Source organism: Nomascus leucogenys, chromosome 3 (genome assembly GCF_006542625.1).
Source record: "Nomascus leucogenys isolate Asia chromosome 3, Asia_NLE_v1, whole genome shotgun sequence".
Lineage (NCBI taxonomy): Eukaryota > Metazoa > Chordata > Mammalia > Primates > Hylobatidae > Nomascus > Nomascus leucogenys.
The window spans coordinates 113,550,619-113,569,616 of NC_044383.1; the positions used below are offsets into that span (position 1 = coordinate 113,550,619).

Sequence of the window (18,998 nt, forward strand, 5' to 3'; positions counted from 1 at the left end):
AAAGGCCATATATGACAGACCTTCAGTTAGTATCATACTGAATGGGGAAAAGGTAAAAGCCTTCTCTCTAAGATCTACAACACAACAAGGATGCCTACGTTCACAACTGTTATTCAACATAGTACTGGAAGTCCTAGCTAGAGCAATCAGACAAGAAAAAGATATAAAGGGCATCCAAATTGGAAAGGAAGAAATCAAATTATCCTTGTTTGTACATTATACAATCTATGTCTGGAAAAAGCCTAAAGTTGCAAAATAAAAAATCAACATACAAAAATCAGTAGCTTTTCTATATGTAAAGAGTGAACAATTTGAAAAAGAAATCAAAACAGTAATCCCATTTACAATAGCCACACATAAAATTAAATACCTAGGAATTAACCAAGGAAGTGAAACATGTCTATAATGAAAACTATAAAACACCAGTGAAAGAAATTGAAGTGGACATTAAAAATGAGAAGATATTCCAAGTTCATGGATTGGAAGAATCAACACTGTTAAAATGTCCATTCTACCCAAAGCAATCTAGATATTCAGTGTAATTCCCGTCAAAATACCAATGACGTTCTTCACATAAATCGAAAAAAAGATCCTAAAATTTATGTGGAACCACAAAAAACACAGAACAGCCAAAACTATCCTCAGCACAAAGAACAGCCCTGGAGGAATCACATTACCTGACTTCAAATTACACCGCAGAGCTACAAAAACCAAAATAGCATAAAAACAGACAACCAATGAAACAGAATAGAGAACCCAGAAACAAATCTACACATATACAGGCAACTCATTTTCAACAAAGGTACGAAGAACATACACTGGAGAAAACACAGTCTCTTCAATAAATGATGCTGGGAAAACTGGATATTTATATGCAGAAGAATGAAATTAGACCCCTATCTATCACCACATACAAAAATCAAATCAAAATAAAGACAAAAAACAACAACAGAAAACAACAACAACACACACACACACACACACACACGCACACACACACACACAGGAAAAAATAGATTAAAGACAAATTTAAGACCTCCAACTCTGGAACCACTACCAGAAAACACTGGGGAAAATCTTAGGGTCACTGTACTTGGCAAAAATTTCTTGAGCAATATTCCACAAGCCCTTTCTCACATTGCTATTAAGAACTACTTGACACTGGGTAATTTATGAAGAAAAGAGGTTTAATTGACTCATAGTTCCACAGATTGTATGGGAAGCATGGCTGGGGAGGCCTCCAGAAACTTACAATCATGGCAGAAGGCGAAGCGGAAGCAGGCATATCTTCACATGACAGAGCAGGAGAGAAAGAACGAAAGAAGTGCTACACACTTTTAAATCACCAGATCTTGTGAGAACTTACTCACTTATCATGAGAACAGCAAGGGGGAAGTCTGACCCCATGATTCAATCACCTCCCACCAGACCCCTCCTCCAAAATTGAGGATTACAATTTAACATGAGATTTGGGTGGTGACACAGAGCCAAACCATACCAACAACTGAATTCATGGAGCTAGAGAGTAAAAAGATAATTACCAGAGTCTGGGAAAGTGGGGAGGTGGCAGGGAGATGGGGATGGTTAATGGGTACAAAAAAAATAGAAAGAATGAATAAGGTCTATTTGACAGAACAGGGTGACTATAGTCAATAATATAATAATAATTATACATTTAAAAATAACTAAAAGGGTATAATTGGATTATTTATAACACAAAGGGTAAATGCCTTGAGGGGATGGAAACCCCATTTTCCATAATGTGATTATTACATATTGCATGCCTGTAGCAAAACATCTCATGTACCCCATAAATATATACATCTACTATGTATTCATGAAAGTTAAAAATTAAAAAAAAAAAGTTGTTTTCAACTCTCATGGTTGGCTTTGAACCCTTATGAAGACTTAAGGAGTTCAAGACTTCAGTGGAGGAAGTAACTGCAGATGTGATTGAAGTAGCAAGACAACTGGAATTAGAAGTAGAGCCTGAAGATGTAACCAAATTGCTACAATCTCATGATAAAACCTGACTAGATGAGGAGTGGCTTCTTATGGATGAACAAAATATGTGGTTTCTTAAGATGGAATTTAATTTTGGTGAAGATGCTGTGAACACTGTTGAAATGACAACAAAGGATTTAGAATATTACATAAATTTATATTTGATAAATCAATGGCAGAAAGAAGTTCTACTATGGGTAAAATGCTATCAAACAGCACTGCATGCTACACGGAAATCTTTGGTGAAACAGTCAATCAGTTAACAAACTTCACTGTTGTCTTAGTTTAAGAAATTATCACATCCACCTCAATCATCAGGAAGCATCACTCTGATCAGTTAGCAGCCATCAAAATTGAGGCAAGATTCCCCACCAGATTACATCTCGGTGAAGGCTCAGATGATTGGTAGCATTTCTCAGCAACAAATTACCTTTTAATTAAGATAGATGCATTGCTTTTTCAAACATAATGCTATTGCATACTTAACAGACTACAGTATAGTGTACACATAACTTTTATATGCACTGGGAAACAAAAAAATTCATGTGACTCGCTTTATTGTGATATTAACTTTATAGGGGTGGTCTGGAGGAAACCAAACCTGTGATATCTCTCAGTTATGCCTGTACCAAGATGGCAGATTTAAACCCAATTATATCCATACAACACTGACTATGTATATGGAACAAACACTCCAATTAAAAAGCAGAAATTGCAATTCTGAATAAAAAAGCAAAACCGTAGTATATGTTGTCTACTAGAATCTACTTTGAACAAGGCAGCCAAGTTAAAAATGAAAGAACAGAAAAAGATACACCACAGAAATGTTAACCATAAGAAAACTGGGGGCCAGGCGTGGTGGCTCATGCCTGTAATCCCAGCACTTTGGGAGGCAGGGGCAGGCCCTGGATCATGAGGTCAGGAGTTTGAGACCAACCTGGCCAACATGGTGAAACCCCGTCTCTACTAAAAGTACAAAAATTAACCAGACATGGTGGCAGGCGCCTGTAATCGCAGCTACTAAGAGGCTGAGGCAGGAGGATTGCTTGAACCCGGGAGGTGGAGGTTGCAGTGAGCTGAGATCGTGCCATTGCACTCCAGCCTGGGCGACAGAGGCTCCGTCTCAAGAAAAAAAAAGAAAGAAAGAAAGAAAGAAAACTGAGATGGCTATATTTATATCAGAAAAAAACAGATCTTGACTGAATCCTGGACCAGAAAAAAAAAAAAAAAACATTAGTATGATAAATGAAAAAAACTGAATGAGGTCTGTAGATTAATTACAAGTATTGTATCAATGTTAATTTCCTAGTTGTGTAATTGCACTGTGGCTCTATATGATACTAACATTTGGAGAAACTGATTGAAAGGTATATGGGAGTTATATGTATGATTTCGTCAAGTTTTTCATAAGTGTATAGTTAGTGCAAATGAGAAGTTGAAAACATTTTAAAAATTCAAATTTCTGCTCTTCCAAAGATACTACTAATAAAAAAACAACTCACAGGCTGGGAGAAAGTATTCTTTCTCCTAAGGCTGTGAATAATAGTATTTAGTATTACAGTAGAGATAGACATAGACACACGAGCATACTTCACCTCTGCTACTATAATTATTGCTATCCCAAGGAATTTTATACAGAATATATAAAAAACTCCTACAGTTCAATAATAATAAGACAAATCAACTTCTTTAAAGAGTCAAAGGACTTGAAACAACAAAGAAGAAGATATATCTAATGGCCAATCAACACAAGATCCTCAACACCAGTCACTGTGGAAATTCAAATCTGAAATCACAATGAGCTCTCACAATGGTTCCCACCCATCAAATGGCTAAATCTAAACAGCTTGACAGTACCACATGCTGGTACTCATGTGGTGCAGCTGGAACTTTCTTCCATTGCTCATGAGAATAAAAATTATACAGCCCACCTAGAAAATTTAAGAAATCAATATATTTGCTGCTTAAGTTAAACATACACTTACCATATCACCCCAGCAATTCCACTCTTAGATTTTCACCCAAAAGATATGACAACATATGCCCACACAAATACTTATACATGAATGTTCACAACAGCTTTATTTATAATAGGCCAAAACTAGAAATAGCTCATGTGCCCATTAATGTCTGACACTTACTGTGCTATATAGGCATAGAAAGCAATACCACTGAGCAATAAGATGAACAAACCACTGAAAAATGCAAAAACACAGATAAATCTCAGAAACAAACTTGAATATCCACGCAATAAAATACTTTTCAACATTAAAAGGAACAAAGTATTGACACATGGTACAACATGGATGACTCTCAAAATAATTACACTGAATTAAAGAAAGCAGACATTAAAAAGTACATACTCTATATATTTGTGTAAAAATGTATTTATGTAAAATTCTTTTTTAAAAATCTACTTTAAAGTGAGAAAGTGATCAGTGTTTACCTTGAAATAGAGGTGGGAACTGACTGGGAAGAGGTATACAAAACATATAGATGGGGTGATAAAAATGTTCTCAATCTTGATTGTGGAGGTGGTTACATGGGTGTATATATTCATCAAAATCCATTTACACCATACAATTAAAATGGATTCATTTTATTGTATATAATTTGTAGCTCAACAAATTTAATTTTTTATTTTTTTTGAGACAGAGTCTCACTCTGTTGCCCAGGCTGGAGTGCAATGGTGTGATCTTGGCTCACTGTAACCTCCACCTCCCAGGTTCAAGCAATCCTTCCGCCTCAGCCTCCCAAGTTGTAGGACTATAGGCATGTGCCACCACACCTGGCTAATTGTTGTATTTTTAGTAAAGATAGGGTTTCACCATTTTGACCAGGCTGGTCTCGAACTCCTGACCTCAGGTGATCCGCCTGTTTCAGCCTCCCAAAATGCTGGGATAACAGGCATGAGCCACCACGCCAGGCCTAAAAGTTTTTAAATGTACAACATGATGTTTTGAAACATGTAGAGCACTACATGCCAGCACAGAATGATTCTCTCTTCAGTGTCCAAAACTGAGACAAAAAGTTTACTAGAAGTCTCCTCTTAATGTATACTCCAATATTTTTCTTAGCTAGGGTCAAGCATATAATGAATTTTTTTTAAAATGGTAAGGCCAGGGTTAGCCCAAAGACTGAAAAACATCCCAAATGAAAAGACAATGAGTTTCAAAGTATGCCAGAATGTCATCATATTGGCATTGGCAAGAGACAGTTGTATAAAGTAATCTTAAAACTCTAAGCCACAATATTATGTGAATATTGATGTAAACTTTAGGTTAAACATTATGCCAAAACCTGTATTTTCACTATCTTATTTAAATCTATTTATAAATATTTAAGGGAGATACTTCCATCTTATAGATAAAGAAACTGAGATGAAGAGAGGTAAAATACTTGCTCAAAGTCAAATAGATAAAAGTGTCAAACTGGGATTCAGCCTAGGTCTACCGGATGTCAGTGCTCAGGCTCTTTACTGTTTTGCCATTTTACCTCTAATTGTGCTATATATACTACCTTTTGCATTATAAAGAGGCTCCAGTATGTGAGCCTGTACAGATAACTTACAGAGCATTGTATTGGTCTCCTTATAGCTAGCTGTGTTAGTAGGCCTTGGGAATGGTACTGAGAAAGCAGTTTAAACCATGTCTAAATATTAGATTTTACAAAATGTCATTTCTATATAATATAGCTATCAAATACTGAGAATAATTATTGGGACTGAAGAGCTATTGGTCCCAAAGAACTTTCTCTATCTTTATTCCCTAACCTTCCCGAAAGTCCCACAAAGTTGCTATAAATCACAGCAAAAAGAAGACAAAGGGATCTCAGAAAATCTCTTTTTATTGGTGAGAAGACAGCTACAGCAGTCTCTCTTTCCGTATTCTATTTTTCTTTTTTAATATTGCTTACCTTTGTTTGTATAATTCTTTTGGATTTTAAAGTTTCATATATTTCCTTAGCTTTCCTTCCAGGAATTTTGCTAATATGGATTTGTTCTATTCACAATCTCAAAACCATGTGTTTTGTTAATTTTTTGAAAATGCATAGTAATGATCATGAAATTTTATTAGATTAAAATTATCTACTTTAATGACTGACAAAAAGAAAACATTCAGAAAAGAAAATAGGTTTCTCCTATTTAAGAATATATATTGATATTTAGGCAAAAATGAATTTGAGCAAGTTAATTATATTTGTGCAAGAAATTAATGAAATTTTCATCCTACCTGAAATCACATGCTGTAGTAAATTCTGCTCCTCCACCCAATGCCCAACCTTGAACCAGCGCAACACTTATTAAAGGAAGTCTGTATATTGAAGAAAAAACTGATGTTACTATTTTTAATTTCAATATTCATTCACAAATGTTATTTTTTAAAAAATCTTAAAATGCAGTGGAAACTAAATTATTGCACCGTCTTCATAAAAACAAACACACATCAAAGGATAGCAGAAGCTTGAACCTTTACATCATGAGAAGAAAAACACTGTAATACTAAACATACAATAGTTCACAATAAATGCCACATAAGTTCATCAAAATACCTCCCTGAATCATTATATATTTTTAAGCTATAGCCATATTGTAACTTACTCCCAAATAAATGGATGCTTTTGTCTAATTTACAGCTCCTGGAACTTCTCAGCAGCTGGCTCTTCAGAATAATTCCATGTGATATTATCTTTGTCCATTTTTATTGGTATCAGGTTAAAAGTTGGAAAATCAAGGCTATATCCAAAGGTTGGAAATGTGTTACAGAAGATAGAGCTCCAAAACTGTGTTACGAAGGTTCCTTCAAAAATCTACTCACTGTTGCCTGAAATAATCCACAGACTAATCCTATATAAAGGCATGATTTTGCAGTAAAAATAAATCTTTTACCTTTCCTGTTTGCAAAGACCCACTTTGCAGGGGTGTGTGAATACAAGGTAAATCTAAAATGTTTTGCAAGTATGGAATTTTTGTAGGTTCTAACCTACAATGCAAAGGTGCAGGTCTAAAATAATTGAAAATTTCCTAATATACACTGCTCCCATGTAGAAAGGATTATTTAAAAAAATAATAACTTCAGATTTATCCAAGAAAAAGTCAAATGCAATAGGAAAAGGAGGTGAATAGGGGTTAAACAATGAAGATACTATTTTAGAATAGTAATGTTATGATTCTATTACTCTCTCTAGACTCTCAGATACAATGAGTACCAAAAATAAAGTAGTGTCCAATTAATGACCTTGCTTAAATAAGAATTTCCTTACTTTTCATAATTTTGTCTACATTTGGAATTTGAAAGCAGAAAGCTAATCAGCCAAAACATGTCACAGTTTGTAACCTCAAACATATCTTGATAGGCCAAGAAGAATTTTTCCTCTTTGCTTCTTTATCTACGTGCAAAGTCAATTCATATTCCTCAGAAAGCTGTAAAAACTTTCCAATCCATAGTTCTTTTTCTCATCTCCTCTGGATACAGACCACTTCACTACACATTCTACTAATTTGGAATATTAGGTAACCTTTATGTGTCATGTCTTGATCAGTGTCTTCATTATTCTGCTCTAATACCAGTATTTAACTTTCCCAGTATCTATTCCTAAATATAGCTAGTTATATAAGCTCTTTAGGGGATATGTCTTAAATTCTTCTTATCTTTCATTTCTCTTATTTTTGAAATACATATGTATATACTTCATTAACATGTAATTAAATGATTATCCTCTATGGCACAAAAAAATAGTACATCATTAGAATAGATGTAATTTGAAAATTAGCTATTATTTCTTAACTAGTACAAATAATGGAATAGTAAAAAGCTATTTTTGGTCTTTTAGAAATCATATTTGAAAAAGAAGGATGCATTACCTCATAAATCTTGTTAAGGTGTTTTGCATGAACATGCATACGGCCATTCCATCCTTTAAATAAAAATAAGCAGAAACACAAAGGTATAATACAAATATATTACATTAAATTTTTTAATTAAGTTTTTAGAAAGTAATGAAGCCAAAAATATGTCTTTTTTAAACAATGACGTTTTCATTTAAAACTCTTTGATGTTGTCTGAAATGCAAATAATGCTGTATTTGACTCTGTTGATATCCTAGGGCTCCTTGAGCTTAGCTTTGCATGAGGTATTAACAAAGATGTAGGGATAAGAGACAGATCACATACCCTAGATCACTATGGAGTTCTACTCAGGGTAATGACAGGGGAAAGGCATAAGATATACCCATCTGTTATCCTTAAGATGATAAACATATAAAAGAAGAAGGGAAAGAAGGGAAAAGTTATCTTAAGCTTTGATGTTTAAAAAAATATTTCTAAGGCTTTATCTTGGTATTGCCACAACTTATAATTTTCATAAACAAATTTCCTAAGAGTAGTCCAAACTCATTGCCTTGTCTTTTTTTTAGCTCACATACTTTCTTCAATCCAGTGTAATCTGGCCCTCTGCCTTATCCCAAAATCTCTCCTCAAAAGCTTTTAATAATCTCCTACTTGTCAAATTAAATGACTTTTCCTTATTCATCTTTTCTCTCTCCATAACATGTAGTACCTTTCTTTAATCAGTTTCTTCATTCTCATATTTGCTCTCACTTTCTAGCAACATTTTACACTCTGGGTTCTCTTATTTCTTTGTTTGTTCTTTTCCAGTCTTCTTCCTTGGCTCTTCTTATCCAGCTAATCCCCTAAATCCATGCAGTTTCAAAAATCCAATCCATGATTTTCTCTCTTCTTTATTTATAATTTCTTTTTTTTTTTTGGAAGTCTCATCTACTTCCAAATAAAGTGCTAAAATCTACTAGACATTTTCACATTCTGATAGCACCTCAAACTCAGCACGGCAAAACCAACTGAAAGTAAAAGAACTGAGTTTGAATCCTAGTGCTGCCACTCAATAACAACATGAAATTGAGCAAGTCATGACTATGTAATTCAGTTTCCTCATTCATAAGAAATGAGAAATTTAAAAAAAACTGCACTATTTAACTTAAAGGATGTTTAGAAAGATGAAAATATACCTAGAAACTCTATAAAAGATTGCATAAGAGTTCTGTGTTAGTGGAAAAAGTTAGTGTAAGAGTTCTGAGCTAGCGGTCAATAAGGCTCAGATTTTTGGTACTACGTTTGACTTTCCCATTTCACAATTCTTCTACACTCAGTTAGTTACCAAGTACTTCCCCTCGGATCTTCTTTAGAAATATTTCAAATATCAATCCCTTCTTTTATATTTTTGCTGCTGCTGCATTAGTTCATACCTGTGTTACTCAAGCCTTGATTAGTACAGTAAGACAGCTTTGCTTTCTGCCACCCAACGACTAATCAGACCCAATACTGATTAACTTCCGAGATCAGCAAGATTGGGTGCATTCAGGGTGGTATGGCTGGAGACAACAGCTTTGCTTCCTAACTGATTTCTGTATTTAATTTCTTTTTCCTCTTAAATATAATCTTCCATCCTGCTACCTGATAAATCTTCCTGTAGGATGATGATGTCTTATAGAATAAAACCTAAATTTCTTGGCAAGACCACCTGATCCCAAACTATCTTATCAACTTTATTGATTACCATACCCTTCATCCAAGCATCCTAATTTCACCACACAAACTATTTGCCATCCCTCTAACACCTTACACTTATTGTGGCTCCTGTGTCTTTGCTTTTATCATTCCTACTAGTTGTAATAGGCTGTCCTTCTCTCTACCTATTTCAAGGAATGCCCAGATCATATAGTATTTTTCCATCAAGATTTTCTAAATCTCACAATAACAATTTTCTCTTTTGTGTTTCCACAGTATTTTTATTTTTATGCCTTAATTATAGTACTTATAAATTGCATTGTATGAATATGTGTTTAGATGCATTATCAGACACATCATCTCTACAAGATGGGGACTAGAGAACATAAAAAGTTCTCGATAATTTTGCCAGAGATACAGAAATACAACTATCAAAGTACAAGTATTATACAAAGTGCTTGAACAAACTGAGAAGAGTGTCAAAGAAGAAATTATTCATTTTAATTGGGATGGGGGTAGTTAGACAGGCTTTAGAGAGGAAAAGGGAAGGTGGCATTTGCTAGGTCTAGAGTAAGCCCCTTGATGGTGATAGTATGCCTTCTCCCTCCTCAGACGCTAGTAAAATGTTTTGCACATAGTGTTTGTTGAACTTAAAAAAATTAGATGAATTTTAGATGGAGAACTATGTTGATTTATAAAACAAATGCAGTCAAGAAAAAGTAAAAGCCAATGGGGAAGGAATTTCCTAATCCAAAGCTGTTATCAGGAAGATCAGTGTATCTCACAAAGTGATGAGAAAATTAACACAGGCACAAGGAGCTAAAAAGCTTTCAAAGTAAACTGGTTTATTCTCTGCTAAAAACCTTTCCAATAAAACCTGTTCTATTACCTATATCAAGTAATTTTAATATGTATATTTGCTCTTGCTACATTTACATTACTTAAAATTCCAATGAAGTATCTAGAATTGGTAGAAATAAAGGTGAAGCAAGTTATTAGCCTGTGTACTATTATAATTTTCATTCAAAAGACAAAAGGCACACTAAAAATGTCTATTAGAAGTGGTATGAAGTAAACGGTTAGGAGCACAGTTTCTAAAGCCAATCTGCCTACGTTTGAATCTGGGCTCTAGCACTTTCTAATTAGTTTTACTTTGCCCAAGCTGCTTAACCTCTCTGTCCTACAGTCTCTTATCTGCAAATTGTGCTAATAGTAGTACCTTTTTTATTAAGGGAGCTAGTAATGATTAAGTTATGGCATAAAATGAGGTTAGAACAGTGTCTGACATACAGTAAGAGAATAAAAGTTATCTATCATTATTATTAATATTACTAACAATACTGGCAATAGATAATGAGTATGTTTTGGTTTAAGTGTATCATAAAACAGAAGTTTAAGCAGTATTGGCCAACATGCCCTAGAGATGAGAAAGATTTCATTAAATTTGTCCCCCAAAGTTATTAAGCCCACAATGGTTAAATGCTCTGTCCTCTCACTGGGTTGAAGAAAGCAAATAAGCCAGTAAGAGATATCTGTGATAGAGTAAGCTGTGGGTGAGGAACCAGTAAAAAGCTAGACCTGCTCTAATGTATAAAAGCTGGAAGCTGAGAAGTACTAAAACAAGGTTTTCAAAGTTGCTGCAGACAGTGATATTTTCATGCTATCTGGATGATACCTGAGATCCAACCCAACTCCTCTAGCTCCTTCTCGTAAAACAAGGATAAGAAGAACAATGCTCAACCAAAATGCCAAAAGGAATGATTAACATCATATGTACTCTAAGCCATGTTTAGAGTGGAAAAATGCCCAGCCCGTAGAAGTATCTTATTTAGAAACAAAAATAAGCCTCTTTCTTAAGTGCTTGTTGTATGGATTTATTAATTTCCTCAAAATACATGGAAGGGCTTAGAGAAAATTAAAATAGTTTTTTTTTTTTGCTAGAGTATTGCTCTGTCACCCAGGCTGAAGTGCAGTGGTGTGATCTTGGCTCACTGCAACCTCCACCTCCTGGGTTCAAGTGATTCTCCTGCCTCAGCCTTCTGAGTAGCTGGGATTACTGGCACCTGCCACCATGGCCAAGTAATTTTCGTATTTTTAGTAGAAACGGGTTTCACCATGTTGGCCAGGCTGGTCTTGAACTCCTGACTCAGGTGATCTGCCCACCTTGGCCTCTCAAAGTGCTGGGATTACAGGTGTGAGCTACCGTGCTTGGCCGCTTGTCTGTAAATTAATCAGGGTATGGTACAATAGTAGTAGAAAACACAAGGAAGTTAGACAAGAACTTTGGGGTCACTGTAGAAATATAAGCAACAGAGATCTAAGGAGCAATAGATTGGGAGAAAAGTAACAAGGAAAATTAAGGGACAAAGGAGGATATAACATTCAAGGTAGATTAAGAACAGAAAGGTTTCTAAATGCCAGACTTTTCCTTGAAGCATTATACCCATCCATTGCAGACTAAGCAGGTTTTTATTTCTCCATATTCTGAAGCTTGTAACTGCACTTTGATTACTTATTCCCTCTGAAAAGAAACTTCTTATAGCCTACAGGACATCTGTGGCATCAAATCCAAGTCTTAATATTTAAATATATTTTTTTCTATTTTATTCCTTTGTCTTTCCCATATATAACTTTTCAGCAGGGTTAATCTTTGTGTTATCCTAGTAGATCTCTTGGCCTCTACCATCTGAACCAAGAATTAACTACCTAAGAAGGACAGTTGGAGCTCTTTTCCTGCACAATAACCAAAGCATACCAAGACGTGATCAACTTCTTATGGGATCAGTTACACTTAAAAGAAAAAAAAAGTGGAATAATAGATAACAAATATAATAAAATATTGATAGGGTTGATGCTCTTATGGGTACATGAGGGTTTCACTGTACTAGTCTCTGCTTTTACCTGTATTTTGTAATTTACATTAACAAAAAGCTTTTTAAAACTGAATAAATACAGTAGTAAAAACATCAAAATTATTATATTTTTATGATAAAAAAGTCACTTAATCACTTCCAAGCATTTTATTATTATTAGAAGGGAATATAATCTAATTGCTAAAATTGTCATATATTTCAGTTATCTCATCATCCTCAGAAAGCAAATTCACCAAATAAGTAGATGCTAGTGATGCATCTGTAACAACAAAGAGTAAGTATTTGGATAAAGAAGAGCCTCACTGACAGACAAACTGTTTACAACTTAAAGCCATGATAAGTTTCAGAATGTTTCAGCCATGAGGGGTAGATGCATTTATATGTTGCAGCTGTAACTCATATATAATACATGTATAAGCCTCAAAAGTCCTGAGGCCATTTTAAATTTCAGCTTTACACAGATTTATAGTTCCTTCTCAAGTATATAGGAATATAGTTTATAGGAAACATGGAAATATCAGGAACTTTACATAAACTATTTCTAGTTCTTGTTAATTTTAAAATAATAATGTGATAAACACACCCCATACTTTATATGTATTGTTACAATTCTTAAAATTATCCATAAATATTCAAAGTGCTTACTTTTATGCTATATATTTCTTATACTATGACTTCAGAGATTTCATAAAAGGATAATAAAGAATTCATCTACCCTATAAAATGCTTTAAATAGCCGGACGTCGGGCCAGGTGCAGTGGCTCACGCCTGTAATCCTAGCACTTTGGGAGGCTGAGGCAGGTAGATTACCTGAGGTCAGGAGTTCGAGACCAGCCTGGCCAAAATGGTGAAACCCCATCTCTACTAAAAATACAAAAATTAGCCAGGTGTGGTGGCGGGTGTCTGTAATCCCAGCTACTTGGGAGGCTGAGGCAGGAAAACTGCTTGAACCCAGGAGGTGGAGGTTGCAGAGAGCCAAGATCACACCACTGTACTCCAGCTTGGGCGACAGAACCAGACTCCATCTCAAAATAAACGAACAAAAAAGTAGCTAGGCCTGGTGGTTCATGCCTGTAATCCTGGCACTTTGGGAAGCCGAGGAGGGCAGATCATTTGAGGTCAGGAGTTTGAGACCAGCCTGTCCAACATGGTGAAACCCTGTCTGTACTAAAAATACAAAAATTAGCTGGGCATGGTGGTCCATGCCTGTAATCCCAGCTACTTAGGAGGCTGAGGCAGGAGAATCACTTGAACCCGGGAGGCGGAGGTTGCAGTGAGCCGAGATCGCTGCCACTGCACTCCAGCCTGGGTGACAGAGCAAGACTCTGTCTCAATAAAATAAAACGAGATCAATGTTTTAAATAAAATAAGATTCTGATCTGAGTTCTAGCCATACTCATTGTAAAGCAGATTCACAATTCCACATTTCCTTGATGAGACTGACAGATGTATACAGCAACAAGTGACGAACACTTGCAGTAATACTACTCCTCAGTTGTTAACCAAGATTTATTTCAGGCATTGAAAAGAGCAGATTATTTGGAGAATGTAGGTACTAGAAAGAATAAACCTTACTAAGTGATTCCTTATTTGAAGCTGGAATAAAAACTCTCTCCATGTTTTCCTGCATGACTTATGCCAGACCAATGATGTATATATATTATATATATATATATATAATATATATACACACACAATGATGTATATAGAAAACAATAAGCATGTTTCCACTTCCATCTTTAAATATATAGAAAAAGAATCGTGGTCACATGATCTAAAGAGACAGAAACAACTTTCTAACTAGAAGAAAATAAGAAAGTAAAATAACCACTCATCTTTTTAGAGATGTTTTCCTAACCAGCTTATATCAAACCCACAACAGTCTACTATATCATTCTGTCTTTCACAGTGTCTTTCATGAACTAAGGTGAACAGTGATACAACCATTTGAGAGATGAAAAATACATATATATAGGTTGAGCTATGAAAATCTGAAATCTAAACACTCCAAAATCTAAAATCTGAAATCTAAACGCTCCAAAATCTAAAACTTTTTGAGTGCTGACATGATACTTTAAGTGGAAAATTCCACACCTGACCTCATGTACACAAACTTTGTTTCACGTACAAAATTACTGAAAATACTGTATAAAATTACCTCCAGGCTGTGTGTTTAAGGTGTATATGAAATATAAGTGAATTTTTTGTTTAGAGTTGGGTTCCATTCCCAAGGTATCTCATTATATATATATATATATATATATATATATATATATATATATGCAAATATTCCAAAATCTGAAAAAATGTAAAATCTGAAATACTTCTAGTTCCAAGCAGTTTGGATAAGGGATACTCAGCCCATATAATCAAATGACTTGCAGGTGACATAGCTAATTATTAGATCTTGGGGGGAAAAATCCATCTTTTCAAATTTCCAGCTTAGTGCTATAACCGTTCAGATACATCACAAATTTAAGTCTAGTGGGGTGCTACAAATTATGCATCATCTCATTAATGATAATGTTTATTAATCTCAAGATCTTCAAAACAAAAATAATAGCTACCTTTTTCAGATATAGCGCTAGTAGGCACTTTATATATATTATCTTGAATCCTCACAATAGCTCAGCGAAATATCCACTATACTCCTCATTTATAGATTAGGAAAATAAGATTTAGAAAGATTAAGTGACTTGCCCAATCACTTAGCCAGAAAGTATTGAAACCAGCTTTCAAATCCAAGTTTATCAAAGCCAGTGTTCTGATTAACCAAAAGATTCTTCCTCACATATGCGAATAATAATCATTTACTACATACAGTGGTATGAGACTTGTGGAGTATCATGAAAACTTTATTACCTACATATAGCCCACATCTATAATTAAATGGAAACAAATATTACTTACTTTTTTCCCTTTCTAATTTCATTTCCTTCCTTTCTTTTCTTTTCTTTTTTTTTCCCAGAAGATGTGGTAGAGGGGGAAGGAGCACTGAATTCATGTAAACAAGTTCCTTGGAGGATTGATAAAGGAAGATGATAGTATTTCTACTCTATCAGGGTAATTGAAAAGCATATTTTTAAAGTTGTTACTACTTCTTGAACTTTACTATGTGCCAGAACTAGGTGCTTTATATACATAGCTCATGTAAAACTTCTTATCGTGAGATGCTAAAGAGCTTCCACTTAAAGGAATTCAAATTCTTGCTGATTTTAATGATGACCACCTTTGTTCATTGCTAATCTTCCTGTCCTTCATTTTCTTCAGCCCTTCACACTACTGCACCCTAATCTTTAAAAAGCAAAACAAACAATAACAAAAGTACTGACTTCATATGACTGCTAAAGGAAAAGTGATGATATTGAATTTGATCTATCATCTCAATATTACTAATTTATATTACCTATTTAAAATGTTACAGTAGTTCCCTCTAGTTTACAAAGCACTTTGGAATACATTAGCTAACTCAATCCTCAAAAACGCCTGTGAGATAGATTTTATATATCCCATGGAGCTAAGGCTAAGAGGAAGTTGAGCAACTTTCTCATTTAGTTGAGTGGCAGACCTGTGTCTAAACCCAAGACTTCTCACTCTGCATTAAGAGCTTTTCTTTATCCTATTAGAGTCACAGGTAGGCTCAACTAACCCAGGAATGTGCTATATCAATGTACCTGAGAAACAGAAACACCTAACACCTAGATCTTAGTTTCTAACACCATCCTCTACCATTTTCCATAACCAGGACTCCTTGAAGAAATCACCCATTATATAATTGGAGCAGGGAAAATACAAGATTAACTTGGAGTATCTTATAATACTAGAAAGTAAGGGAGTACTCAAAAAACAAAAGGATAGGGGAGTGTCAAAGGAAGACAGGACTTTGAGCCTTTGGTCTTTGGGCTTCCAATGGCCAAAGCTGGAACAATTTGAGCAACAAAATGAATAACGCATATAAAATAAATATCCATGAGTGCATATTGATATAAGTAACTGAATAAATAAGTATGTGAATAAATGGGGAAGAAGACCCAAATCCCCCTTACATAAGAATAATGGACATATATGTCCACCCTCCAGGAGATGGAATTTATTTTCCCTTCCCCCTTGAGTGTAGACTAAACTTAGTGACTTACTTCCAAGGAGTGGAGTATGGAAAGTAAATTTAAAATAGAGTAACCAGGCAAACACTATCTTCACCAGGTGACCAAGGTTAACATCATTAGTGGTAAGTCACCTTGACAGCATATTCCCTCGATGTGATGTGATGAAAATGGAAGCTTACCTCTGGTCTTTCTCTCAGAATCCCATAACCCCAGTCTAATATGAGAAAAACACCAGACAAATTCCATTTGAAGGATATTCTACAGAATATCTAACCAGTACTCTTCAAAACTGCCAAGGTCATGAAAAACAAGGTAAGTCTGAGAAACTATCATAGATAAGAGGCATCTGAAACATGACAGCTAAAGGTACTGTGGTATCCCGGATTTGATCTTGAAGCAGAAAAGGGAAACCAGTAGAAAAAGTACTGAAATATGAATGAAGTGTGGAGTTTCTTTTTTCTTTTTAACACTTTGTTGAATTATGACTAACAGGTAAAAAGCTGTACATATTTAATGTATACAATTTGATGAGTTTGTGGATAAGTATACACCCATTAAACCATCACCACCTTCAAGGCCCTGACATATACACTACCTCCCAAAGTTTCCTCCCACCCCTTTTTAAATTATTATTATTATTATTAACTTTGTGTGTATGTGTAACAAGAACACTCAAGATCAATCCCTGCCCATCCCCACCACCAAGCCCCTGATAATCACCATTCCAGTCTTGGCTTCTCTGAGTTTCACTTTTTTTTTGAGACAGGGTCTCACTCTGTCACCCAGGATGGAGTGCAGTGACACCAACACGGCTCAATGAAGCCTTAAGCTCCTGGACTCAAGCAACCTTCCCGCCTCAGCCTCCCAAGTAGCTGGGACTACAGGCATGTGCCAGCACACCCGGCTAATTTTTTAATTTTTTGGTGCAGACAAGGACTGGCTATGTTGTCCAGGCTAGTGTTGAACTCCTGGCCTCAAGCAATCCTCCCATCTCAGCCTACCAAAGCACTCATATTACAGGTGTGAGCCACCATGCTAGGCAGAGTTTCACTATTTTAGATTCCATATATAAATGAAATCATACAGTAGAGTTTCATTAATAGTAAAGTACCAATGTTGGTTGATATGGTTTGACTCTGTGTCCCCCAACCAAATCTCATGTCAAATTGTAACTCCCAGTGTTGAAGGATGAAGGAGGGGCCTGGTGCGAGGTGACTGGATCACGGGGGTGGATTTCCCCCTTGCTGTTCTTGTGATAGTGAATGAGTTCTCATGAGACCTTGTTGTTTAAAAGTGTGTGGCACTTCTCCCAGCCCTCCGGCTCCACCATGGTAAGATGTGCTTGCTTCACCTTTGCCTTCTACCATAATTGTAAGTTTCCTGAGGCCTCCCAGCCATGCTTCCTGTATAGCGTGCGGAACTGTTAAGTCAATGAAATGTCTTTTCTTCATAAACTACCCAGTCTCAGGTAGATCTTTAGAGCAGTGTGAGAACAGACTATTACATTGGTTCATTAGTAGCAATAAATCTATGTACTATAGGAATATAAGATGTTAATAAAAGGGGAAACTGGATGCAGGGTGTACAGGAACTCTGTATTCCATCTGCAACTTTCCTGTAAATTTAAAATTATTCTAAAATTTAAAATATTTTTAAAAAAAGAAATCAATACACCTTAAAGAGACAAAGTGGGGCATTTGAGGTGGCTGGAGTAACATTAACAGCAAGAGAGAGAGAGAATCCCACCCCCCAAAACATCTAACACAACTGAGAGTTTTCTGCTAAACTAGAAATAATAGTAATTTCAAAGCTTTTAACAAGAGCCGTTTGCAGATATACTACTAGTAAAACCTCAGAATCATTTGCTTGTTATATTGTTCCTCCTATAATTCTACCAAAAACAAAACAAACCAAAAAATTCCTATAATCCTTTGAAGGTTATTAAAGTCATCATAATAAACATTAGTAAAATATAAATGTATCAGCCATACATGTCTAATAAACATGTAGAATCTAATGCATAATTCATATAACACTTGCCTCTGGAGTTCCTAGTGATTTCACAGCATTCAGATCAGATCCTGAAGAGAAAGTATTTTTTGCCCCACGGACAATGAGACCTTTCCCCTCTGTCCAATTTTCCAATTCAATTACTTTTTCCAGAAGTTGTAGCATCATAACACCTGCCAGAGATGGGAGTGGGAAATCACAAATATATGAAGGTGACTGGAAAAACAGAAATAATTTATAAATCATAAGGTGTCAAGCATACTCTTAGGTCCTATATTTTATAAATATTTACTGAATGTCTATCAAATGCCTACTGTACTGGCACTATGGAGTATACAGAAGAGGTATATAGGGCAGGCCCTGCATTGTAAGTGTAAATTTATTATGTGTCTATCTCTCCATCCATCTTAAGAAATCACACAAATATATGATTATGTAGAAGAATAAGAATATACTATGCTGTCCTAAGAATAAGAAAACGAT

At 35.3% G+C, this 18,998-nt stretch overlaps 1 protein-coding gene across 3 annotated transcripts in view; it reads right to left on the reverse strand.

The window, feature by feature from the left end:
• ECHDC1 (ethylmalonyl-CoA decarboxylase 1) overlaps positions 1–18,998 on the reverse strand; it is a 54,734-nt gene that overhangs the window by 19,216 nt on the left and 16,520 nt on the right. For all 3 annotated transcript variants that reach the window (XM_003255684.3, XM_030809649.1, XM_030809650.1), the window contains 3 exons: positions 18,546–18,688; positions 7,868–7,920; positions 6,237–6,317 (listed from right to left, as the gene is read on the reverse strand). In XM_003255684.3, the coding sequence (XP_003255732.1) occupies positions 6,237–6,317; positions 7,868–7,920; positions 18,546–18,688 (277 nt within the window). The remainder of the gene's footprint in view (positions 1–6,236; positions 6,318–7,867; positions 7,921–18,545; positions 18,689–18,998) is intronic.